The 27890-nt window shown below is 43.8% G+C and overlaps 1 protein-coding gene across 4 annotated transcripts in view; it reads left to right on the top strand.

The window, feature by feature from the left end:
* Nucleotides 1–27890, top strand: part of MED12L (mediator complex subunit 12L) — a 458604-nt gene that overhangs the window by 326480 nt on the left and 104234 nt on the right. For all 4 annotated transcript variants that reach the window (XR_014471810.1, XM_083177939.1, XM_083177937.1 and 1 more), the window contains exons 20-21: nucleotides 16224–16387; nucleotides 21450–21581. Coding sequence is in view for 3 of the 4 variants with exons in the window: in XM_083177939.1 (XP_083034065.1) it covers nucleotides 16224–16387; nucleotides 21450–21581 (296 nt within the window). In the remaining variant the exon portion in view is untranslated. The remainder of the gene's footprint in view (nucleotides 1–16223; nucleotides 16388–21449; nucleotides 21582–27890) is intronic.

The following is a 27890-nucleotide window of genomic DNA, read 5'->3' as shown; positions in this document are numbered from 1 at the left end:
TGGTCGCTGCAGGAACTTCAGAAGAGGGTAATTCTGAGAAGTCTGGAGATCGTGGGTGTTTACCAAATACGGTAAAGAAGGGCGTGGTTCCGGAGGAAGAGTGATAGGAGTTGTTATGCATAAATTCTGCCCACGGGAGGAGATCTACCCAGTCATCTTGAGAGGACGAGATGAACAATCGAATAAAGGCCTCCAAGTCCTGATTCACCCGTTCCGTCTGGCCGTTGGTCTGGGGATGAAAGGCAGTAGAAAACTTGAGGTTAACCTTTACCGTGGCACAGAGAGCTCTCCAGAATTTCGCCACGAACTGTACTCCGCGATCAGACACAATTTCTTTGGGCAGACCATGTAATTTAAAAATGGTGGAAATGAATAGCTGAGCCAGTACTGGAGCAGAGGGAAGACCTTTTAGTGGGACGAAATGGACCATTTTTGAGAATCGGTCAACCACTACCCAGATTGCTGTATGACCTTTGGAAGGAGGCAACTCGCAAATGAAGTCCATAGATAGATGAGTCCATGGTTCTGTGGGAATGGCCAGAGGACGGAGAGGACCAACAGGAGTTGTTCTGGGCACCTTATGCTGAGCACATTTTACACAAGACGCGATGAAGTTGGTGACGTCGTGACGAATGGTTGGCCACCAATAAGAACGTGACAGGAACATCAAGGTCTTCTGTATTCCTGCGTGACCTGCGAAACGGGAGGAATGTGCCCATGATAATATTTTTTTTCGCAGTTCGAGAGGAACAAACGTCTTGCCTGGAGGAGGAATTGGCTGTACGGACACTTGAGCAAAAACCACTGGATCAAGGATTGGACGAGGAAGAATCTCTATATCAGAAGTCGTTTCAAAGGAACGGGATAGGGCGTCAGCTTTAATATTAGTGGTGCCAGGTCGAAATTTAATTTGAAAATTAAAACGTTCGAAAAACATAGCCCATCGGGCTTGACGAGCAGTGAGGCATTGAACTTGTTTGAGAAAGGACAAATTCTTGTGATCTGAATACACGGTGATCTTATGCCGCGCACCCTCCAGAAGGTATCGCCACTCCTCTAACGCCGTTTTGACAGCAAGTAACTCTTGTTCCCCAATGGGGTAATTCTTCTCTGCCGGAAGGAATTTTTTGGAGAGGAAAGCACAAGGATGTAATTCTTGATCCTCTCCTTTTTGTGACAAGATGGCCCCAATACCTTCCGAGGATGCGTCCACCTCGAGGATGAAGGGCTTGTCGAGATCTGGTTGGAGGAGAATGGGTGCCGTCATAAACGCCCTCTTTAACTGTTGGAAGGCTGAGAATGCTTCTGGCGGCCATTGACTTGTATCAACTCCTTTGTGGGTAAGAGCTGTGAGGGGAGCAGCGATGGTAGAGAAGTTCCGGATGAATCGCCGGTAATAATTTGAGAATCCTAAAAATCTCTGAATTCCCTTGAGTGTCGTGGGAGGTGCCCAGTCTTGGATCGCTCTCACCTTCTCTGGATCCATCTCGATACCAGTAGCAGAGAGAATGTGGCCTAAGAATGGAATGGAGGTGACTTCAAAAACGCATTTTTCCAACTTACAGAATAGTTGATTTTGACGAAGACGTCGTAGCACCTCGGACACGGTCTGTCTGTGATGTTGAAGATTGGAGGAGAAGATGAGTATATCGTCTAGATAGACTACAATGGAATGGTACAGCAAGTCCCGGAAGATATCATTCACGAACTGTTGGAAGACGGCAGGGGCGTTGCAAAGGCCGAAGGGCATCACCAGATATTCATAGTGACCGTCTCTTGTATTAAAAGCCGTCTTCCACTCGTCACCGGAACGGATTCGTATCAAGTTGTAGGCCCCTCGTAGGTCCAATTTGGTGAAGACAGTCGCTCCTCTGATCTTATCAAACAGTTCTGTGATAAGGGGTAAGGGATAGCGATTCTTTATAGTGATGTCGTTCAGGCCTCTATAGTCGATACAAGGCCGAAGACCGCCATCTTTCTTTTTCACAAAGAAAAACCCAGCCCCGGCCGGAGAGGTAGAAGGTCGGATGAACCCCTTGTTTAAGTTCTCTTGGATGTACAAGGACATGGCCTCAGTCTCGGGTAGCGACAGAGGATAGATGCGGCCACGAGGAGGAAATTTCCCAGCCATCAATTCTATTGGGCAGTCCCAAGGCCGGTGGGGAGGTAAAGTGTCAGCACCTCCTTTACTGAAGACATCTGTAAATGGACGATACGGTACGGGTATAGACAAGGGTGGAGCTGAAGAAGATGAAGAGCAGTTATCCTCACATTGTGGATGGGTCTGGTAGACCGGAAGGATCTGAGGAATGCAAGTAGACTGGCAGACTGTTCCCCAGGCCTTGATCTCCATAGTGGTCCAATCAATTTGTGGATTATGTTTGGAGAGCCAGGGAAGACCCAGGACCATTTGATGAGAAGATTGTGGAAGAATGAAGAATTGAATGGTCTCTTGATGTAAGGCTCCGATGAGCAACTTCAGCGGAATGGTTTGATGAGTGATTTGTCCACTCCGAATTCGACTCCCATCCACAGCCGTGAGGACCAGCGAATGATCCAGAGGTTGCACAGGCAGGGCATGCTGGTTGACAAAAGAAGAAGAAAGGAAGTTCCCCGCTGCTCCAGAATCCAATAAGGCCTGAAGTCTTCTCTCGCCTTGGGGACACACAAGAGTCACTGGAATAATAGAGTCAGTAGAAGAGGGAGATGAAAACAATACTCCTAATCGGACCTCCCTCGGGGGGATTAGGAGCGGTCGTTTCCCGGCCGCAGTGGGCAGGCAGCCAATAGGTGAGCAGATGAGCCACAGTACATACACAAATTCTCTCGCCGTCTTCGGAACTTCTCCTCGAGGGACAGGCGGGAACGATTGATTTGCATGGGTTCATCAGCTGGTGCAGCAGGCGAAGGAATTGCCTTGGGGCCCGGAGCAACATTGGGAGAGAAACGAGGACGAAGGCGATCAGAACGATTCCTCTCAAGTTGGCGTTCTTGGAGTCGCAGGTCGACTTTGGTACATAGGGAGATGAGTTCTGCCAGGGTGGAAGGAGGATCGCGAGTTGCTAACTCGTCTTTGATGCGCCCAGCCAGACCGTTCCAGAAGGCAGATACGAGAGCCTCTTCGTTCCATCGAAGTTCGGACGCCAGGGTTTGGAACTGTACGACATATTGTCCCACTGGGCGACTGCCTTGACGAATCCTCAGGATCTCCGTGGCTGCAGAGGACACTCTGCCGGGCTCGTCGAATATACGACGGAAGGAGGCCACAAACTCTTCATAATTATTGAGAAGAGGGTCCGCACGCTCCCAGAGGGGGGACACCCACTCCAGGGCTGGACCAGCCAGTAGGGATACGATGTAGGCCACCCGGGTTTTGGGCGAAGGGAAATTGGAAGGCTGGAGGGTAAAATGCACGTCACATTGATTTAGGAATCCTCGACATCCTCTCGGAGACCCGTCATATTTACTGGGTGTCGACAGCTGTAGATGGTGAGGAACAGATGGACTCGCAGGAGCAGGAGGGGCAGAGACTCCAGCAGTGGGTGCGGCCGAAGCTGAGGGAGCCGCCTGAGGTGGTGACAAGGACTGGAGGAAGTGAGCCACTTGACGCTGGGTGGTTTCTACTTGTTCCAGGCGAGCCATGATGCCTTGAAGAACATCCGTCATGGAAGCCTGTGCTTCACCCGATTCCATCGGGTCAGTGCAAACTGTCACGGCAGAAGGGCTGGATGGAGTCGTGTGGTGCACAGAAGCTGGAGACGGACCAGGGCGAGTAGGATTGAAACGTGCAGGTTTAATAATTGGTTTCATAAATAATAAGTTCACTTAAATACTTCTTTAAGTGGCAAAAGAATAAATCAATAAGTCCAGCACAATATACTGCCAGTGGTAATTCTGGAACCAGTCTTTAGGTGAGCCAGAGTACATAGAAGAAGATGCAGGAAGAGGTTGATTTGATGATGGAAGAAATGGATCCGGAAGACTGGAAGAGGATGGAATGGATGGATGATGAAGAAAGGGAATCCTGGAACAAGCAGGAGCCAGCACTAGATAGCGCTTGCAGCATTGGTGTCAGGAGAAAACCTTCCTTGGATAAGGTGCAGGGAGCAAGGCACCAGAGTCAGGAGAGAGAACCAGGATCCAGGAGTCAGCTCGGAGATGTGAACGACTCAGAAGACTCATTGCACTGACACGGATCAGCCTGGGCAGCTCCACTATATCCCCAGGGAGTGGCTGCCATTGGCTGTCCGTGCAGGATGAGGAGGAACTCTCTACTCTGGCCCAATCCGCTACCTGCCCTTACTCAAGATGGCGCCGCCGGCCTCCCGGCGCCGCAATCGTCAAGGACGCTGCTACCTGATGCTCCGTCGCTGCCGCCTCTACCCAGCGCTGCCCCCACCTGCCCGCCTCAGAGTGGAGCCTGCACACGCTAGCCGGCGGCGGGCGCGGACGGGTGAGTACTGTACCCGCCGCGCTCCGTCGCGGCTGCGTGTGACAACAAAGCATTGGTTAGACCTCACCTTGAATATGGAGTACAATTCTGGGCCCCACACTCTAAAAAGGACATCATAGAATTAGAAAAAATCCAAAGAAGAGCAACCAAACTAATTAGGGGAATGGAGAATTTAAGCTACAGTACGAGGAGAGATTGAGAAATTTGGGACTATTTACACTAGAGAAGAGACGTTTAAGGGGGGGACATGATCAACATGTACAAATATATCAGGGGCCAATATAAGGAACTGTCAAACACCCTTTTTACTGCTAGAAAGGAATCTAGGACACGAGTTTAGATTAGAAGAAAAAACGTATTTTCGTCAGAGCAGTCAAACTTTGGAATGATGTTCCTGGGGAGGTGGTGTCAGCAGAGACAATAAATATGTTAAAATTAAGGTTGGATAAACATTTATTGGTTAAAAACATCCATGGATACAATTATCAAACATACTCTGTCTTTAACAACATACAACAAGGGATAAGCTATTAAAATCTAGGTTGAACTTGATGGAAGCAAGTCTTTTTTCAACCGTACCTACTATGTAACCAAACCCACATCAGCTTTATGCAGATCAAGGCAACACTGAAATGTATGAAGAGATTTTTGCAGAGTGGCATGGTGACTCACTTGGGACGTATCCAAGTGCCAACATGCATTTTTTTGTTTTTGTTTTATCGGAAGCATATTTTCCTTTTAGAGGAAGCAGATACTAGGTTCAGAAATAATTCTTCTGAGGAAGTGTAAACTTGGAAATGCACCTAAATTTGAATGCGCTACATTAAAGAATGAGAGAAGAACAGGATAGAATTGTCAAGTTCTGTTTTGTCTGTTCTTAACACTGTCCATTACTCTAACATAAAATATGGACATAACAGTATATAATATGGGATATGTTCTAGGAGAATTCCTCTGTAACATAATGTAGGAGGTAGACCTAAAATGTATCGTAGGAGATGAGGGAATCACATTGTGCAGTCATTTAAAATAATGGTTAAATAAGCATTAAAATACATTGAATATAATGTTTAAAACAAACCTATATGCAAGGCAACAATGATGAACTTGTCCTATTTCAGGAAAGGAGAAAGCCTGGCTGCAAGTCAGCCATGATTACAGAACATGAAGGAACCCCCTATTCACCTTACTAGAGGACAGTACCTTGATTTGCTTCATCCAGCATTAGCAAACCAAAGTGTACTATACACATAGGCATATTTATCCAAGCATGTTTGCAGAATATTCCTCAAAAACACCCAGTAATTCCTGGGAATCCATCATTTTTGTTGACAAATGCAGTCCAACTGCTGTAGGTTTCTATTAGGTATGAGCAGATTCAGATCTCAGAGGCCCTAAACTTCACGATCCGAAGCAGGGGCTCAGGTTTTCCTGCCAGACTAGAATCCCAGAAAGAGGCAAAAAGTCATCATCCCACTGTCGGGTTTCTTGTGGGTGCCAATATGCGCCATCTTCACTCCAGTATAGGAGAGTGTGGAAGCCAGATCTGTTTGTGGATGGTGGCGTCGGGTGAGTCCTTGCTGTGTCTGGGTGCCCTGTGTGCTCTGTTCTATTAGTCCAGAGGTGCCCGGTCTGCCCTTATAATTGCATGCTGCCCCTTGTCTTCCCTATCAGTCCAGGGGCTGCTGCCTGTCTGCTGTGCTGTGTACTAACTAGTTGGGCGGTTGAAGACAGGCTTGAGAACAATCCGGACTAGTGTGGGATAACCTTGTCAACTGAAGATGCAGTCAGTAGTCCTAGAGAGGGGAGACCAAGACTTAGTCCAAGACTAAAGGGACAGCAGTGCTGTCCTGTGTGCATTGTAGAAATAATACAGGGTTGCGGTCCTGTGTGCTGTTGCTGTACATGAATGCTGTCTTATGTGCTGCTTAATTTGACCTCTGACCGAATCTCACTCTTGCCCATGTCTTACTCTAGTCTGATGAGCCTCTTTTTTTAAGAATCATCTTTTAAAAAAAAATCATCTTCCTCTTGCCAAAGAATATTACACTGTAAAAACACAGAATAAAGATAGTATAATGAGTAACTGCAGGGGGGGGGATTAATATCATAAATATATATAACATACCAAATGAAAAGCCTCTTTTTGTCCCTCTGTATCTTACTCTGTAGGAGCCCTGACAGGCTCAGCGCTGCCTCTAATTAAAAACCCTCCCATGATGAGGCTGCTGCTGTTGTCCTCCATGGGCCTGAGAAGCATATTGAGTTGAGCTCAGCACAAGCCTCTCAGCCTCTGACCTCTTGTGCAAAGTCTCATAGGACTAAGTCAGCTCCCAGTAATGCTCTAACTCTCTCTGCACATGTTACATCTGTCCCACCTGCAGTGCACAGATATAGTAATTTAGCAGGAGGTGTCTGGTATATGAAGACCCCAGACACCTCCTGCATGCATTAGTGATACAGTGCTGTGTCCTAGGAAGCTGCATCAGATCATTTGAAACACCTTCGGCCAGCTGAATGACTCATATGGTCACGCAAGCCATCCACTGCAGCTTCTATCAAAATGCCAGGAAATCTCTTTTGGAAGATGGAGATTCTGGCCTCAGCACTCCTGCAAAACAGAGAAGACACTCCTCTATTTTGGTAAATGGAGGCCATTGCCGAGGGATGCTGTAGGGGGCGGGGCCATGGCGGGGCAGGTGTGAGGAGGACGATGTGAGTGCTCCTTAGCTGACTCTCCAGCAGGCAATCTCTTTGCTACACAGGACACCCAGTTAAGCCGCACAAACTGACCGTGAAATACCCCGCGATGGGCGGCAGCCGATGGAGGTTCTGATGCGGCTCTGAAGTGGCTACTTGTGGCGGTGCCCTGCATCCGATACATTGGGGTGATACTTCTTTACGTAGGTCTCGGTGTCCGGAAGTGCCCGGCTCCCTTGGCCGAAAGCGGCTCTGAAGTGACTGACCTGCGGCGGTGCCCTGCATCCGATACACTGGAGCGACATTCACTCACGTGACTCCGGCGTCCGGAAGTGTTCGGCTCCATCGGACGAAAGCGTGGTGGTCGGCGCTGCTCTGGAGGTGACGGCGGAATCCTCACAGCATACCCGGCTGGACATCAGAAGCCGAGAGTAGAGGCGCCCGGTATACTAAGTGGTGGAAGCCCTCCAGAAGTTTTGAAAAACCTGTCTGGCCGTTTGTGGGCAACCGCGCAGATACCTACCAAGTGCACGATACTCCTGCAGGAGTGGGCCAACGGAACAAGTGCCACAAATACTGGAAGGACAGACCAGTAACAGAACTCTTGCAAATTATCAGCGAAAACAAGCTCAGAAGAAGGGTGCAGTATAAAAACTTTTCTTTATTCTTTCACATCACCGCTGTGCTCTGATTGATAATACAGACACTTGCAGTTATTGATAAGGGACACTGAGCATTTATATAAACGGAGTTGTTGGGGAAAAGGGTGCATAAGCCTGTAAAACTCATAATCATTATAAAAACGTTCACAGGGATATATTCCCTTACAACCTTATTAAATATGGGTAAAGCTAGCAATACAGCAGCTGCTGCACGCCTTGAAAAATACGCCAGAACCCAGGCTAGTAACCCTCCACATACGCCATCTACAACACCAATGGCCACCCCAACAAAAAGTAAAACTCCAGAAAAGAGCACAGACCCCACATTGCAGCAAGTGCTTGATGCAATTACTAATTCAGAGACAAGACTGTCCGGGCAAATAACAGATCTTCAGTCTGAAATCCATCTTATTAAATCTGAATTTAAAATTGTCTCTGAAAGAATGGATAATGCAGAACAACGCATCTCAGCATTAGAAGACACAAATACCCAATGGCTTAAGAAATTAACAAGCACACTCCAACAGACCTCAGAATTAAAAGGGAAAATTACTGAGATGGAAGGGAGGATGAGACGCAGTAATTTAAGATTCGTGGGCCTGCCGGAGAACACGGAGGGGCAAGATCCTATAAAATTCACGGAGAAATGGTTGATTGATACCATAGGGGAAAGTGCCCTTTCACCCCAATTTGCTATTGAAAGGGCCCATCGGGTCCCGTTTAGACCCCCTCCCCCAGGGGATACTCCGCGTACCTTTATTGTTAAATTGTTGAACTATAGAGACAGAGACACCATTTTACGTTTAACTCGCAAAAATATCCCCCTGGTCTACAATGGGAATAAAATTGCTGTGTACCCCGATTATGCTCTGGAGGTCCAGAGAGATAGGGCTAAATTTGGTGAAATTAAAAAAAGACTGCGGACTGCCGAATTAAGTTACTCCATGATGTTCCCATCGAAACTACGAGTCGTTGAAAATGATACAGTGCATATGTTCTCCACTCCAAATGATGCTGCCTACTGGCTTGACGCTAAGTTCCTAGGAACTAAATAATTGATACATGTGTAGTATAATATAAATTCTCGTTTTTTCAATTGATACTATATTTCTGCTGGAGAGTCTCTCCTGCCCAGGGGTGGCTCCTAAATTTTTTTTCCAGCCCTTCGCACCTAGAGTTTCTTTTTCTTCTTTTTTTTTTTTTTTTTTTCTTTTTGGGGTGGGGGGTGGTCTGAATAGGTATGCCTAAAGGGATTGGGTATACAGGGAGGGGGGCGGGGTTGGGAGGGGGGATAGGGACACAATGGGAAGCATGTATTTACTTGATAATATGGATATGTTCTTGGAGACAGACGTCAGATACACGTATTGGTGGCAATGGTATAATGTTGTTATAAGGTTTGAACTGTCGGAACATTTAAAAAGGGCTAAAAATGGTTAAACTGTTAACTTGGAACATAAGGGGCTTAAACAATAAGATCAAACGTTCATTGGTAATGAACCAGCTCCGAACTTATGGAACAGATATTGCCTGTTTACTTGAAACCCACTTAGTGGGCGAGAAACTTAAGGCCCTTAAGCACCGCTGGGTTGGCTGGGCCTTTCATGCGCCATTCACGACCTCATCCAGGGGGGTTTCAATTTTGATTAGGAGATCACTCACCTTTATTAAAAACAGGGTAGAGATAGACCAGGGGGGCAGATATGTCTTTCTGGACTGTACAATTAACTCGAAGCCTTTACTACTATTAGCAGTATACATACCCCCGCCTTTTTCATATGACATACTTATTAAAGCAGTGGCATTTGTGGTGGGCAATCCCTCTGTCCCTGTAATCTGTACAGGGGATTTTAACAACTTGTTAAACCCTGAACTGGACAGATGGAAAAGCCCAGCAAAAAGCTCAGCTGGAAATTCCCCCTTTGCAAACTTTATAAGCGATGTTGGCTGGGTGGATCCCTGGCGGATTAAAAATCCTTCTACCCGTCAATATTCTTGCTTCTCTGCTACATATCAATCCTTCTCAAGAATAGATCTAACACTGGTATCACGCTCCTTAGTAACAGCTGTCCAGAACATAGAATATAAACCAAGGGGTATCTCCGACCATTCACCAATTGTGGTGGATTTTTTGACCGCAATAGACAGAGGACAGGGGTTTTGGAAACTAAATCCCGCATGGTTGCAGTATATAGGACTGGATAATAATATAACTACCCAATGGCAGGAATTCTGGGAAATTAACAGAGGTTCAGTTGGTGCTGCCATAGAATGGGATACATTCAAGGCTTATATGAGGGGAGTATACAAAAAACATATAGCAGGAAAGTGTAAAGAAAACAAGTTAAAAATACAGGAGATGGAAGCGAAGTGTTTGGAGTTGGAATTGATATATGTAACAACTAAAATGGATACTGATAAACAAAAGTGGCAGGAATCACAACGCATATGGTTGTCGGCAGTGCATGATGATAATACAAAGTTGATGTTTCAGCAATCATGTAAGGCCTATCAATCAGCCGATAAAGCAGGCAGATATCTGGCATATCTGGCTAGAGTTGAGTCTCCCCCATCATGCGTTGGTCCTATCAAAGATCCACAGGGACAGCCAATAGCCGACACACCACAGATTGGGGAGTTGTTCTGCAACTACTTCAAGGAACTTTATTCCTCGGAATCTAATAAAACTTTACAGGAGCTAAAAACACACTTAGATAGACTCGAACTTCCACAACTTTCTCACTCTGACAGCCAGGAACTTGATAGACCAATTGATTTGGAGGAAGTCCGACAGGCAATAAAAGAGCTGCCGGGAAATAAATCTCCTGGACTAGATGGAATTCCAGCTGAAGTGTTCAAGGAACATATAGATATAATTGCTCCCTTATTTCATGCTACTCTTTCTCGGTGTTTTGAGGATGGGGAACTTCCCAAAACAATGTTGGAAGCAAAAATAGTGGTTATTTTAAAGCCAGGGAAAGATCCTAGCAGTATAGAGTCCTACAGGCCAATATCATTACTGTCTAATGAGGCCAAGATCTTGGCTAAGGTCCTGGCTGTCAGACTGAGAAAGTACATTCACAGAATAGTTCATCCAAACCAGGCGGGCTTTATGCCAGGCCGTTCTACAACTGCAAATTTACGCAAATTATTTACGCACTTACAACTTCCACCGGAAGTGGGAAGCCAACCAGCAGTGGTATCCTTGGACGCCACTAAGGCGTTCGACGTGGTGGAATGGTCCTATTTATGGGCCACTCTAAAAAGCGTCGGATTAGGAAATAATTATATTAAATGGATACAGCTCCTATACAACCACCCAACTGCTAGGGTATCTCTAAACGGTTGGACATCATCAGCATTTGAGCTTTTTAGAGGCACACGACAGGGGTGTCCCCTTTCCCCCCTGTTGTTTGCCTTAGCTATTGAACCCCTGGCACATATGCTGAGAACCCATAATAAGATTCGTGGAATACGCCTGCTACAGGACACGGATGTCGTGTCACTGTATGCAGACGATCTACTAATTTATCTGTATGACTACCGGATTTCTCTTCCGCTGGTATTTGATACAATCGCAGTGTTTGGGAGTCTCTCTAGTTTTAAAATTAACTGGGGGAAATCACATATTCTATATTTAGGCCCAGCTCCGGTTCAGACACTAGCTCCTCCCTTGACAATGGTTTGGGCAACAAAATTTAAATATTTGGGGATTCAAATTACCCGTAATACTGAAGATTTTATTCAGATAAACATTCTTCCAATGCTGAATTATATAGATAAAAAATTGAAGTCCTGGAGCAAATTACCCCTGTTAGCCATGGGACGTATAAATTTAATTAAAATGGTGCTGCTCCCACAGCTGCTATATATCATTCAACAATCTCCAATTTTTCTCCCAAAAGACATATTTAGAAAGCTTAATAGTAAAATGTCCTCATTTATTTGGCACAATACTCGTCCAAAGGTTAAACTAACTAAACTAATGATGAATAAAACAGAGGGAGGAGTAGGCCTACCAAATTTCCGCTTTTATTATATAGCCGCACAGTTGCAGCATCTAAGATCCTGGTTTCTGGAAGACAGTGATAGTGATATGGCAAGGGCGATAGTGGCAATGGCTGCGCCATGTCACTATCCTAGTAGCAGAATTCTGATGCCAGGTATACACCTACAAGATCCTCCTATCTTGAAACAGGCCATTAAGATTTGTAATGAGGTCAAAAAAATAATAGATTTACAAACCATAGATCCAACACACCCATTAGATGACTCATATACCTTCAAGGAGTTAACAGCACTTCAAATTAAAGAGGTATGGAATAAATATGGAATTTGCTCTATTGGCCAACTTTATAACCCCAAGCGAATTAAAACGTTCGCAGAATTGATGTTAGAATTTAAGTTACCAAAAACATACTTATATAGATATATTCAGATCAAAGCGGCATTGGGCACTCAGTTTAACGGGTCTCACCCGACGTTGGCTGTGTCTCCGATTAAAACCATAATTACAGCGGCCAGGGGGGATAAAATTGTCAGTAAAATATATAAATATATAAATAGGGACATGGAGAAAGAAAATATGGATAAGTTGAAGGAGAAGTGGGTGCAAGATACGGGTTTGATAACGCAGGAGGAGTGGCGACACGCACTTGCCTCAGTATCACAGGCTACTGGTGCCATAAGGGTACAACAAGTTCAATTTTATATTATACATAGAGCATATTTAACAGCAACTCGACTAGTAAAGTTTAATGCCCAAATATCAGCTATTTGTCCTAAATGCAAAAAAGAGGAGGGAACCTTTATTCATCTCCTATGGCAATGCCAAACTGTTTTATTATTCTGGGAGGGAGTGATTCAAACGCTGGTTGCCTCAGGGCTTCCTAGATCGGTCTTAAGTATAAAAGGTTGTCTCCTAAATATGACAGAATCGACACAGCTTGCATCAGGGGACCGTCAATATATAAACAATACTTGCTCATTAGCAAAAGTAATAATTGCCAGGAATTGGATGGCCAAAGAAGGACCAAACCTGATGAGTTGGAAAGCCTTAGTGAATTACACAATAAAACACGAAAAATATCTATATATGAATAGAAATACTTTACCCAAATACTACAGAATCTGGCATCGCTGGATAGAGCTTTTTCCTAATGATGTTACATAATGTAGATATACGCACTATGTTAATAATAGAAAAGTCACGATAGAAAGCAACTTTATGAAGATAAGAAATATGGCACAAGACACTTTATTGAAATTTATGAATGAAGGATAATTGTTATTTTCTCACATATAAATATATAGCTAGATAAATAAGAATTTTCTAACACAGGACGCACGCACATTACTGTTTATATACAAATATGCCTTAAACTATTCCAAATAGGTAAACACAGAGGAAGCTGATAAAGCACAGGGTACTTTACTGTGGGTAAGGTGGGAAAGGCTCATTCATGAATGAAATTAATATTAAATATGATTCTATATTCACATGCACAATGTCACATAACTTAAGAATGATAAATATGGTTTGATATAAATTTAGGAAAATATGGCTCACAGCAGTAGGTCTAAAGCGGGAAACGTACAAATAACTAATGGCAAAGCTATAGTAATGTTTGTAATCGGTCATGAAAGTGATTAGACTGTGCTACCAATTAAAGTGTTAAAGTGTAATTTCTCTACAAGTAACACCATTATATGGTCATATAGTAAATATAACGGAATATTCTATTACGTGATAAATTATACTTAGCTTCCCAGGGGGGGGTCAGGGTGGTAGGGTGGGAGGGGTAAATGATGTATTTGTATGTATACATGTTAAATTATTGTAATTTTCCTTGATGTATGAAACTTTTTTTGTATATATGCAATCATGTCATTTTTATTTGGAAGAAAAATAAAGATTATATATGTAAAAAAAAAAAATGGAGGCCATTGCCACTCTAACTCCAGATGGCTGAAGAATGTCAGTCACTTGACATCTGCAGCCGTTCAGCTTCCGACAAGGCAGGACCCAACTGTACATGCTCAGTATGGGCCCTGCTTATGCGCAAAGTCCCAAATGTCTGCACTCTGCAACATGTAATCCAAGAGTAACAAATTCTCAATCAGCAAAAACATAGCAAAAAAAGACCACCCAAACACTTTGTGGTGGCCAACGCTATCCAAAGTCACCAGCACTAGCACTCAAGGCCTAGCAATTTCAGAAAGGATGAGGGGGAAGTGGACAGTGTGGGGTCCTTCTGAGATAGATGAGGAACGTACAGTATGGAAAAATAGTGCATGCTCACAGGGCTGTCTTTGCTAAGGCAAAAATAAAAATTGGGGGTTTGTTTGACTTTTGGAAAATAGATTCTATCTCACAGTGTGCAGTACGCCCGGTTATTATGGCTTATGCGCATTACTCAGCAAAAGCACATCTCTATGGTCTAATAGTTTGGATAATAATAAGCTCCAGCTTGGAATTAATGAAGGGGGGTTGGCTGGAGATGCTCACTAAGGGGTACATTTACTAAAGCTTCTAAAATGGAAAGTGGTATAGCAACCAATCAGACTCTAACTATTGTTTACTAGGATGGAGTACAGAAATGATAGACCGAATCTTTTCATTTTTAGAAGCATTACAAAATAGGGGCTACAAATGGGGTGGTGTGGATTAGCAAGCCAAGAGTGCGCAATGGGACTGATTTTGAGTCAGATTCATCTTCTGCCCCTTTTCCATGTGGCCGCAGACGCCTGCTTATTACATTCTAGTGATGCAAGAAGCCACCTTCTTATAGTAATTATCTATACGACTACATGTGGAAGTCTGTTCCGCCCACTGTTCTTATACCGCTGTCATGGTCGTTATCATCTGGACATAAGCCCTGTACACACTGAGCGACCATATCGCCCAGGTTTTTGTTGTGTACAGTACGATAAATCAATAGGAGTGCGCTCCTGCAGCCAGCCCTTAATGGACGCCAGTCACAAGAGCATGCTCCATCTCAGTGCTGACTTGTTGGTCAAAACTGAAAAGTCGCTGTAAAAAAATGAAGCACGGTGCAATATGGTCACTAAGCGATACATCGATGGGAAATAATAAGCGACCATATCGCACTGTACACCATTTTTCTCAGCAACTTTTCAGTTTTGACAAGTCAGCACTAAAATGTCTAAAAAGCAGGAGCAGGCATATTCCTTGCAACCAGCAGCCATTAAGGGCTGGCTGCGGGAGTGTGCTCCTAGCGATTTATCGCCCTGTACACAACACACCCAGGTTTTGGTTGTGCTCCTGGACAGGTTACATCTGTCCCACCTGCAGTGCACATGGTTTTGTCCATTTGAGAAAAATCAGCTTTGCGATCAAGGCTGAATAACCCCCTAAGTCATTTATACACGTGTTTGACATTTTTCAATTAATTGGGGTGTTTAGCAAACCTTTCCTTATTTAACACAAATCACACTTGCTTCTTCTCAGTCTGTACAGAAAACGTCATTTATCTGTGTTCATTGCATTATAAATGCGCTTGTGATTTAAGCTAATATTATACCTTGGGAACAATGTGCTGGCACCACACCTGAAGACTTTTATCACCTGGGGACAATGAAACAGTTCACATGCCAGCATCTACTGTAAGGGGCAGTAACTTCAGGTCTAGTGGGATGTCCAACCAGCCATGGTAATTTACCACAGCTAATTGATCTGCCAGGGGCACTCAGAGAATTTTCTTTTTTGGACACACTCCAGGTAAATGCCCTGTTTCCGTGATCGCGAATGTGAAAACACATCTGGTCTGAGAACTCAGAAGTTTTCCCTCGCACATCTGGGGGGTTCCCTTGCACCTCTATAGGGTTCCCTTGCACCTCTATGGGGTGTGCAGCAACACTTGTAATGCTGGCAGGATGTATTGCGCCGTTAGAAAGAAGCGCATTGTTTTGATGTCAGTAATTGGATTTCCCCATATGTGTCTGTACAATAGGTTGCTTCTTCTGTGTGAGACAGACAGATCATCTTGAATTTAGACAATTTCCTGAGCCTTAACACATACATCAGTTTTAATTTCTTTTAAATGCAGTTCTGCCGTGATTATAAATTAGCTAGTACAGAAATACAATATTAAAGAAATGTGCCCCAAGCTATGTTACACTAAATTGCTATGTGTGGCGTCAGGGTTATGCTGCTTAAAACCCTTGATTATGATAATTAGAGCATTATTTAATATTTTATCATTTAGGTGGATTCGCAAATTTTCCCCCACCCTGTACTTTAAGTTTCATGAGCAGGGCCCCCTCTAGCCTTCGTTAACCTTTTACTTGTTCTGTCATACAGTCAGCATGTGATTTGTATTTTGCATAACATGTCATGCTGTTTTGTGTTTGTATTTCCTAAAGCCAATATATATCTTGTTCTGCAGCTGCTCAATGAACTCAGCATTGTGGAAGCAGAATTGCTGTTGAAATCCTCCAGCCTGGCAGGAAGTTACACAACGCGGCTGTGCTTGTACATTGTGGCCGTGCTCCGGCGTTACCATGCCTGCCTAATTTTAAACCCTGATCAGACAGCGCAAGTTTTTGAAGGGTTTGTATTGTGGTCACATAGAACGCTCTTGCACTTTAACATACTTTTACCCCTTTCACACCGCACTTGTTAAACGGTATATTGCCGGGTTTTTTCCCACTTCAAAACATTTAAGGCTGCAGTGGGAAAGCGCTGGAGTTGATTTACTGGTTAAAGATAACCGGTATTTCAAAACGTTTAAAAAGCAGAGTCCTACACGTTTCATAGCCGTTTTTTTATGCAGTGAGAATGGCTCTGAAACGGTATTTAGTAAAAACAACAGATTACAGACCTGTGATAGGCTGTTCCCTGCATTCTGCCTTGAAATGTGTTCAGGGGATTAAACGGGTTGACTGATGTGAATGGTACTTAAACAGTATTTAAAATGGTAATCTACTGCAATGTGAAGACTCAGACCCGTTTTAAATACCGTTTAAAAATAAAAAAATTTAAAACGTTTTGGCAGTGTGAAAGCGGTATTACACAGAGTAGGATGCTTTAATATTGCCACCAAACAATTGTCATTTGGGAAACTGATACAAAGAGGAGAGTGGCAAAGCACTAATTAAATCTTGTTCAGATGATTATTGTGGGCCGATAGACAAAGATGGAAAAATTGTACTGTAGTGCACCCAGCATCTAGATAGGGACTAATACAGGGATTGTCCTTTTATCCCAAAACATGCATATATAAAAATAGAAAGGTGTATAATGCCTTCACCAGCCCTTAGGAATAATGGTATACTTATACATCTCCTTTCAAATGTCATCAACTATGGAGGATTCCAAAGGCTCCTTCACCACTTAGCAATGGGCTCAATCCATAAACAGTTGAACTGTAAGAAAAAAACAGTTCAAAGTGGGCTTGGGTAGGTGAAAATACCAGACGGCTTCCCGGGCAGGATAGCTGGTGACCCAGTCCGGATACATATGCCTTGAAAAAGACCTTAAGAAAAGGTTGAAAACGCGTTGGATGATATACAGATCAAAGGAGTGCTAAAGAACGTGTTTGCTGTATCCGGACTGGGTCACCAGCTAGCCTGCCCGGGAAGCCGTCTGGTATTTTCACCGACCCAATCCCACATGCTGCTACTAACCAATTAGCATTGATACTAAAAAGGAGTTACTAAAGTGAAAAGTAGCTTTTTAATTTATGTGTGTAAGTCTTGTTTGTCCCAATGTTGGCCACATTGTTTAATGTATGAATTATATATATATATACACACTAAATACTATTTATTTTTAATAAAAATTAATTAATATTAAGCACAGCGCTGTACCATCTTGTTTTTTCAGATGCAGGATATGACTGGAGATGTGGCATCAATATAGTACTTAAAATGCAAAAAATCACAGTACATAATGCACTGCTGTATATTGGACATAATACAGTTGATGAGTCAATGTCTAGGTCAACACAGCAAAAGGTTGACACATGAAAATGGTAATTGTGGCCTTTTCATATTTTTTTGTATAAATCTCAACACCTGGGCAGGTGGACTCGTGTAGTAATTAAGAAAAGCACAAAAACCTCACGTCAACCTTTTCCTGTGTTGACCAAGACCATCGTCAAATTGACATTTTGCTTGTGTCAACCTTTTGACCATGTCGACCATATGGGGTCAACCCATTAACTGTTGACCTACCATCTGGATACGATGGAACCCCCTTCCCCCAAAAGAGTATGCATAGTACTTTATGTTGTGTAAAACAAGTGATCAGTGCTTTGTACATTATTTCGGCTTGTTATACAATAGTTTTATTGCATTTGCATTAATAGGTGTGCTTGGGGCATTTTTCTCTATTGGACACAAGCAAGTGCCATTGTGTCTGTTCAGCCATTTTATTCCCCTTCATTACACCTTAATTGCACTTTTACCATGTCTACACACCCATTCCACCCCATTTACGGCTGACAAGACATTTATGTGCACAAAGGAAAAGTTAAAAAAATATTTACGAAAGCTGCAAATCGCAATGAAGGCCTTAATTGTTTATACATTAAAATATAATCATTTGAAATGGATTATGAAGCACTTATTCATCATCACTTAATTTTTTGCAAAAGCAAGCTACAAAAATGTGTAACTTAAGTAAGTGAAATAGATGTGATGAAATGTGCTGTACAATAGGGGATATTCAGACCTGATCGCAAAGCTGTTTTTTTTAGCAAATGGGCAAAACCATGCTGCACTGCTGGTGGGGCAGATGTAACCTGTGCAGAGAGAGTTAGATCTGTGTGAGTTATTTTGTTTCTATGAAATATGGCTGCTTTATTCTTACACTGCAATTTAGATTTCAGTTTAAACACCGCCCACCAGGGGCGGGCTGGGCCGGGGGGCAGGGTGCCATGTGCCCCCCGGGCCGCTTAGCCAGTCACTGGCTGCGGTCTGCGCTGGATCCACCATCCACCTCCTCCAGGCAGCCCTCCTGCGCTGGCCGCGGCTTCCAGAACACGGCCGCGGCTACAGGAAAATGGCCGCCGGCCTCCTGCACTATGTCCTCAGTGCAGGAGGCCGGCAGCCACAAGCATTCACTCTTCCGGAAAGATGGGGGGTATGGGCCAGTGCTCTGGACTTGCCCCCTAGGATAAAAGTTGCCAGTCAGCCCCTGCCGCCCACCCAAATCTAACTCTCTTTGTATATGTTGCATCTGCCCCATCTGCAGTGCAGGAAAGTTTTATGTATTTGCTAAAAAAGCAACTTTGCGATCAGGTCTGAATAACCCTTAATGGGTACATAGTCATACCCACTCACAGATATCCCTTTCATACCAAAATCCCATCTCCAATGAGTTTGAAGCCATGTCTCAGTTCACACTGTATTTGTAAAGGATAGTATCCCTGATTCTACGCTTCTATTGTCTGCCACAGAACTTATATACTGATGGTATTTCCGAAACCTCCAATAGTATGAACAATGTGAATATAGCTCAGATGGTGCCAAAAATATAGAGAACAATATTGAAAATATACTTCCATTCAAATGGTTGACACTGTAGGCTGGGCCCTGAATATTGCCAGCGGCTTTTCCCCTGACAAAGCTTGGAGATGACATCATCATCAAGTGCCGGTTAGCCATGTACAGTAAGTGTGAATTGTTCACACTGCTCAGTGACCCTGGTCTTGTGTCGTACAGCCAAGGTTGCTACATGGGATGCTACCAGGTCACCTGGATTTATTTCAAGGGACCCTGTCACACAGAAAAGCAACCCGGTTCAAAAGCTTGGTGTAAATGGGGTGTGAGTATACTTTAATCAAGAAGTAGGAGGAAAGTGGGGTTGTCCCCCCCAGACGAATAGGATTATACAGCGCTGGGTTTGTACTGAATAGAGTCTAATACAATTTAACCATATATAAACATTTATTAAACATGATTTAAAACATTAAAAAATAGACATTTTTGGAGAATTCTCTATATCACCAATGGGAATTGGGTAATGGGCAAAATGGGGAGATATTGCTCCAGTGGGTGGAAAGAAAGATCAGTTCAGATGCACCTGTGGTGGCAGAATATTTACCAAGTGATGTTTCGGCAGTCTCTCTCCTGTATATTGTGGAGGAGAAAAGGTGAAGTCCCGGCAGAATCTCCAACGAGTAGCGGATCCAGATTCACTCAGAAAGACCACAAGGAGTTTCTTCGGGTTTTGGATAACCCAGGTGTGTCTTTATATTGAAGAGATGCTGAGATTGTGGATTCCTTGGATTATTTGGCTGGTCCGGGTAGATAAATAAAGTGCAAATGCAGACTTGGATCGGTAAAGTGCAGGTGCAGGTGACACTGGTAGCAGCTCAACGCGTTTCGACGTGTTGGCACGTCTTCTTCAGGAGCAGTAATGACTGGTATGTCAGGAGGAGCTCTATATATACCTTGAGTTAATTAGGGGGGTGTTGCCCAGGTAAAGTGGGTGGTGATTTTATTCCCAATTATTTAAACACAGTAAATACATATAAAAGCAGTTAATTCAGTATACATAAAATTAGTTAAAAAACTTGTATGCACAGGAGTATAAGTATCTAATAGTAATTCATTAAATATCATCATAAACAGTGATATTGTACGTTTTGTATTGCAAGAGAAGCTCAATAAAGTTTCAAATCACGTGACCGGAGCAGGTCACGTGATGTACACAATGGAAGAGAAATTTCTATATGTTGTAATCTATAGCTCTTAGAGACAAGATAGGTACCTGCTAGACATCGTAGGGCAGTGCACGGAGGGCAGGGGATCTGGAAGCGCTATATCAATATGCCGTTAATACGGCAGCTGCATCTGAATATCGTGACCCACGGAAGTGACATGGGTCAGGGCGGAAGTGCGGCGCAAGTGCGGCGCTAAGGTCCTTCCCCGCTATGGTTAGCGGAAGTCATGTGTATCAGGGCGAAAGTGCATCGCCGAAATTCTTCCCCGCTATGGTTGGCGGAAGTATGTACAATTTAGCGTGTGGATGGCATCTGCTAGATAATTGAAATTGTGCAGCGTGGTTGGCGGAGATATTATTCCTCTGACACATGATTGATATTTGTGTATCTACAATTTAGTATACTCTAAAACGAGTATAAATGTATTCTGAGAGGGTATAAATCTATAAACACACAATTAAATAATTTGTCTAACTAGCCCTTCGTGCACTGTTTTTTTATATGTTGTTATTCTACTTATAGTAGGAGATGGACACCAAAAAAGTAGTTTGACCAGATTGATATTAATAATGGGAGTCTGTATCTACTGGGCGGACCCAAAGTAATGATTACTCATTGTGTAGATATCTACAGAAAAATGATATAAACAATAGACAGACAGAGAATACATGATTGATATCTAAATTAGCAATGAGTATAATTTGAATGAAGTGGTAAAAAGGTCATATTAACAATAATGAGTATGATCCACTTATATTATACAGTTACACAGTTATTAGTTCTATTTAAGACATTCTACATTTATGGATGGTATAAGAACTTAATTGTTGTCCCCCCCAGACATTGCATTATAATTTGCTGTATTTATTAATACATATTGATCTTTTGCATATGAAATTATTAGTGAGATTTGCATTACATTGTAATCTATTGTGTTTGCAGGCTGTGTGGTGTGGTGAAGCATGTCGTCAATCCATCTGAATGTTCGTCTCCAGAACGCTGCATTTTGGCTTATCTGTATGATCTGTACATGTCATGTAGTCACTTACGGAGTAAGTTTGGAGATCTCTTTAGGTAAGTACCAATTATGCAATTTCTCAATGATGTTATATACAATCTGCCACCCCACAAGTCTTCCCACAGTGTCCTGAAATTTCACAGGTCATTCAAGAAAGCTTGGAGGGGGGATACAAATACAACCAATCAGCTCATGTTCCAGGCTTTGTATGAATAATGACAGTAGATGATTGGTTGGTACTTTATACCTCGCCAAGTTTTTATAACTCTCCCCCTTAATCAGATGAGAAACAGGTTTGCAAAGTTCAATTACGACAGACAGGAATTTGTAGATCTAGGTAATAAAGTGTAATGCACATTACCTTAATGGCAGTCTTATACAAGCTACAGTACAGTACTGTATGCGTGTCTTTCTGCAGTCTTCTGTTGTAGGGCTGTGCGTCTCCTGTCATGTAACTGCACCTGTCAGATCTCCAGCAGTTGCTGAATTTCATCACTTATGTGCAGCAAGCAGATAATAATCTGCTAATACAGGCCCAATTATTAATGGCTAGTGTCTTAAGTCCTCCACCCTCTTCTCCTCCCACACTGCTGATTTTGGTCACTAACCTCTCAGTACTGTAAATAAAAACTGTTTTGTTTATTGGACACAGCAGTACAGTATGAAAATTGTCTTTAATTGTTTATACCAGTAAACAAGTATTTGCAATTGCTCAGTGCAATGTACTAAATGATACAGATGTTTCCACATTCCTCTAGCCTCCTTGTGCATTAAACAGCCATTCTAGAATCGCCATGCCATGGCAGGATTTGGTATTGATGAGCATCTTTGCATGTGACAATTAGTCTCAGTCACAAACCGGTTTGCTATGGGGCATGCCTATACTGCAGGGGTATCTACTGTACATACAAATGACAGTGCTGGAGCTTCCTTTTCACACACAAAGACACTCGGTGATACCAAGGTACACAGAGCACACACATTATGTGTATAGAAAACAGGCACACTCTTGGACAATATTGGCTCCAGTGTGCCCCAAATGCCCTATGCTTCTCTGTCACATGGCCCCCCCAGCAGCGTGTTCCACTTCATCCCACATGTGTGTCCACATACAGTACACTACATCACTACACTACACTACATGCCCCTGCATGATGCACTACATCACTACACTACATTCTCCTACACGCTGCACTTCATTACTACTCTACATGTCCCTACACGATATACTACATTACTAGACTACATCCTCCTTTATGCTACACTATATCACTACTCTACATGACCCTACACGATACACTACATCACTTCATCCGGTACTTGTGAATTATCTGGGCTGCCGATTTTGTCCTTAAGTTTAGTTAACTTAAGGACACCCGACCGACGCGATGCCCGCGATTTACCCCCAAATCTGGGGCATCGCGTCGGTCGTGGCCGTTATAAGGGGCCGCGACGCGATGCCCGCGATTTCCCATACACAGTAATGTTAAAAGAAACGATGGACCCGATTTCCCATAGACAGTAATGTTAAAAGACGTGATGGACCGGATTTCCCATAGACAGCAATGTTAAAATAAAATGACAATGTGAAATTGGCCAATATGGCCATTTCACATTGGATATGTTTTAAAAAAAAAATGTTTCATAGCCCCCCACCACCGTTAACACCACCCTGCTATTGACGCCAACCCAAAGCGTGGCGAGCGCAGCGGTACGCGTCCTCCGACCTTTTGCTACGCTTCGGGTTGGCGTCAATAGCGGGGTGGCGTTAACGGGGCCATGAAACATTTTTTTTTAAAACATATCCAATGTGAAATAACCATATTGGCCCATTTCACATTGTCATTTTATTTTGCACATCATTTAACATTACTGTAATAATTTTAACATTGCTGTCTATGGGAAATCTGGACCATCGCGTCTTTTAACATTACTGTCTATGGGAAATCGTGGGCATCGCGTCGCGGCCCCTTATAATGGCCGCGACCGACGCGATGCCCACGATTTTCCGGGCGCGATGAAAAAATCGGCAGCCCGGATAACTCACAAGTACCCTTCATCCTCCTACATGCTGCACTATATCACTACACTACATGCCCCTATAGTGTAGACTGCACTACTTCACTATACTACCTTCCCCTATGCTGCACTGTACTACGTTACACTACATCCCCCTTCATGTTGTACTACACTACATCCTAAATGTAATCCCCCTATGCGCTGCACTACACTACATGCTACACTACTTCCTCCACACGTGGCACTAGACTACATACTACACTAACATAATATAATTTATTATGACTCTCTGAGATCCAGTTGACCTCAGGGTCAACAACATCTTCCAGACATATATTAACAGCAGAAGACTGAAATGATGGTAAAGGTCTAAGATAATGTAGCAGGAACTAAAACAAGGAGTAATGGAGACCCAGGCATGGGCATGGAGTCTAAATCACCAGTGGATTAACCAGGGAACCTCAAAAAGGGCTTTGGACTTTGCGGCACCTGACGCGCATGTCATGGCCTCCTGGCTGGATCCCTTGGACTTATCACAGGAGATAGAGTAATTAAGAATGTTGGTAGTCGTGACTGGTCAGGACGTAAGCTGCACTTACACTGTATCAGGCCAATGTACCAATGGGTATGTACCAATAGGTTTGCAAGTTTAGACGAAACCGATAATTTACAGTATCAGACGGGGCTAATGATTTGCAAGATCGGATGGATCTGATGGTTGTGAAGGGGTCAGATGGGATCAATGGTTTGCAGGAGCAACAGGATCAAGGGCAGCAATGATAGTGCAGTAGCAGAGTCGAAGTCTGCAGCAACAACCCTGAAAGGAAATCTAAGCTCTAGATTTTTACTTCATTTCCATATGCACTAAAGATGGCACATCGGGGCATCGTTGTATAGGGTAATGCCATCTGTAGCTATCCATCATGGCTGCTGAGGTCATTCTGTGCATGCACAGAGGTTTTCAGACCCAGAAGTCCAGTGACGGAGCGCATTGCAAATGACAGCTCTTTTCGGAAGAGCTGTCTTCTGCATTACTAATTGCAAATGTGAGTGCAGATGTGATGTGTGGCTAGATGCATCAACAAAGTTTAGTGCATCCCAGCCATAGAGCTGTGGGACTTATGACACTTGGAACTTGGTCCTTAAGCTGTATAACCTGAGGTAGTATCGGATTGGTTGCGCATGTCAGATGATTCCTAGTCTGCATAGTATTGGAGAGATCTATGTTACATGCCGCTGAACAAGATGGTGCTGTCCATACTGCAGATCCATCGGGAAATGGAGCATGTTGCACGCCAGCATCATATCGAGTATCCAAAATTTTAGCCATGTAATACCCTGGTACTGCAAGAGTTAATACTATTTAGTTTTATCATGCATAGCTAGGGCTATTTCATGTGCACTGATTGGGAGAAGTTTGGATATCAGGCAGTGATCACATGCAAGCCTCCTGCAGAGGGGGAAGACAGGAAGTGTATGTTAGAAAACAGCAGATTCAGCACAAGTCTGGAGTGAAGGAGAAGGTGCATGGATGGTTGCTGGGACCATGGAATGGCTAGCTGTCATTTCCATGGTCCCCAGCTATGGAAACAGCAGTCATGAGTTGCACCCCTTCTATGGAGAGAGCAGCAGCACCTGTGGGTGCTTTTCTGCAGAGAAATATGAAGAGAATGCAGCCTCAGTGAGAGCCCCTCACAGCACATGTGGGGAGTGCTGCCAGTCCCAGCAAGGCACCTGTCAGAGAGAGAGAGACCGCAGTGTGAGAGCAGCAGTACTCAGAGTCTAGTGAGAGGGTGATGCCCACCTGTAGTGGTGCCCTAGAAGATTGCCAGGTGTGAGTCTCAGGAGAGGACGTATCTGGGTGAGTGGTCGAAGCCACGCGGCATGCTGAGTAGCCCCCCATTGACAAGAGTCCTTGTTATGTATGAAAGAGACAGTAACCTTTAATGTGTAGCACTACTGGGCCCAGGATGCCCTGGTATGAACTGCTGTTCGCCCTATTTATGCCACTGCAATTAAGTGGAGGAGGTGCCTTAATGTAACCAATATGATTAATGTGCTGGAGGAGATGACATGATAAGTGACCTGATGTAACCATACACATTGACTGCAGTTATGCATACCTAGTGCCGGTGGGGTTTTACAGCCACATATACCACAGAAAAGTGACTATGCTGTCCGGAACATGGGAAAGAGACCAGCGCCACACAAGACATGCACCTTGGGATGCCGGAGTCTTCATGCTGAATCTTCACCAGCAGCCTTGCTGATAAGCAATGGAGCCTGTCATTTTTCTTTGCTATGAGCTGTGACATCAGCATCCTCCCCTCATGACATGGAGGCGTGACTAAGATGGGGTACAGGTCCAGGCTCAGATGGTGTGGAGGCAGAGGGAAGCTGTACAGTACAGTCCTAGTGCCAGGCCCTCAGAATGAAGAGTGCTAGGAGCAGCAGCATGTAAGTGACAGCATCTGAGGTATGGACAGAGACGGAGCAGAGGCACGTCTGAGCACCCTCTGACCTGCAGTGTCCAGTATGTAAACCCTCCACCCAACCCCTAGTTACGATCCTTAAAGAACGATCATTGGACACAGGAATTACAGTAGCTGTGTAATGTTTTTGCAGATTTGCAGCTAGTTTACATTCTTTGTTTTTTTTCATTGAAAACCTAGGGTAAAAAAGTTAAACTGAAAAACAGCAAGAAAAAGCAGAAAACGAAGGGTACAGGCCACATGGCTCATTTAGGGCAAAGATCTGACACTGACCTTTCTACTGCCTTACATACGGAAGTCCTGTGAATGTCAATATTTAGACATCACATGATTTCCTGTAATATCATAAGACATAGAAAATGCCTATAGTCAAGTGCACATCCGATGTGCTATTACACAAACCATTACTAGTGGCACTGGCACAGTACACTGAGAAGAGGGAATGGAGGCGGCGGTGCTGCCTGTTCGTCATATGATTGACAGGTACAGGGAGCAAAGGGCGCCTCCCTGCTTTGCAGGAACTGCTGAGTGGGTAGCGCCGGCCCTGGGTGCAGGAACTTTTGTACATCTACTAAGGGGAAATTACTGAGGGGGAAACTATAATAAATCGAAAACTACTGAGGGTACAGCTACTATAATTACGTATCATTTATGGGTTGCTGCTAAGTCTGCCTTACCAGTACTGGGGGTGCTACCCTTTTTTTTTTATAAAATAAAAACTTTTTTCTTTTACTTCAAGGGGTGTTTAGTGTCCCATACCAGTCCAGCTGTGCTGCCCAGTGTCCCATATCAGTACAGGGGATCTGCCCCTCATTTTTTTTTTTTTAACTGCAAGGGCTGTTAAGAGCCATATCATACCAGGGGTGTTGTATCAGTCCAGGTGTGAGCCAAGTCAAAGTGTGATGTATAATTTTTGTGGTCAGTCGTATCTGTCCAGATGCTAAATGTGCTATATCAGTCCAGGAGTGATGCTAAATGTGCCATATCAGTCCAGGGGTCAAGTTACCTATGCTGTATCAGTCCAGAGGTGATGCTAGAGAGAGGACAGCAGAGAGAGGGTGGGAATGGGATTAAAAATAGGCCCTGGCGTTTAAAGTACACAGGCCCACCTTGGCAACAAAAGTGAAGGACGTAGTTGTGCACGCGCCGAAGGAGCGCTCCAGAAAAGGGGTGTGGTCACTCAAAAGGGGTGTGTCCTTGAGTGTAGTGTACCACACCATATACAACTTCTATACATTATGCAACAAAATACTAGACCCCATTATACTTGCCCCTTACACATGATGCCAAATGGAATGAGCCAAAATTCACATAATGCCACATGGATTGAGCAAAATTTCACATAATGCCACATGGATTGAGCCAAAATTCATATAATGCCACACGGATTGAGCCAAAATTCACATACAGTATGCCAAACACCATAATGCCTATTAAAAATATGCTACATAAGTGCTGCTTACCTACATGCTCATTGCCAAGGGTTCCATGCACATTGCCAGGGTTCCATGCTCGTTGCCATGTGGGTTTACATGCTCATTGCCAAGGGGGAATACATGCTCGCGTAACTGGGGGACATCCGCCGCCGGGCAGAAGTGACAACCATTGACAGCTGGGTAGAGAGCGGGGGGCTCCCGGGCTGTATTCAGAGCACTATAGGTCCCTGCTATTTGATATTATACCCCTTTCACACCAATTATTTTGGTCCCGTGAAACTGGGCCGTTTTGTTCCAGAGAAATCTACCCTCAAAGAACATGAACAGCCATGAAATCACATTTCAGAAATAAATAAATCAGTTTACCCACAATAGCTCCAGAACCAATTGACCCATATGGACCAGCCTGGTATCATAT

This window comes from Crinia signifera, chromosome 3 (assembly GCF_055691185.1).
Source record: "Crinia signifera chromosome 3, ASM5569118v1, whole genome shotgun sequence".
Lineage (NCBI taxonomy): Eukaryota > Metazoa > Chordata > Amphibia > Anura > Myobatrachidae > Crinia > Crinia signifera.
The sequence above is the reverse complement of the archived record's forward strand: the minus strand, read 5'-3'. Positions and strand labels throughout refer to the sequence as shown.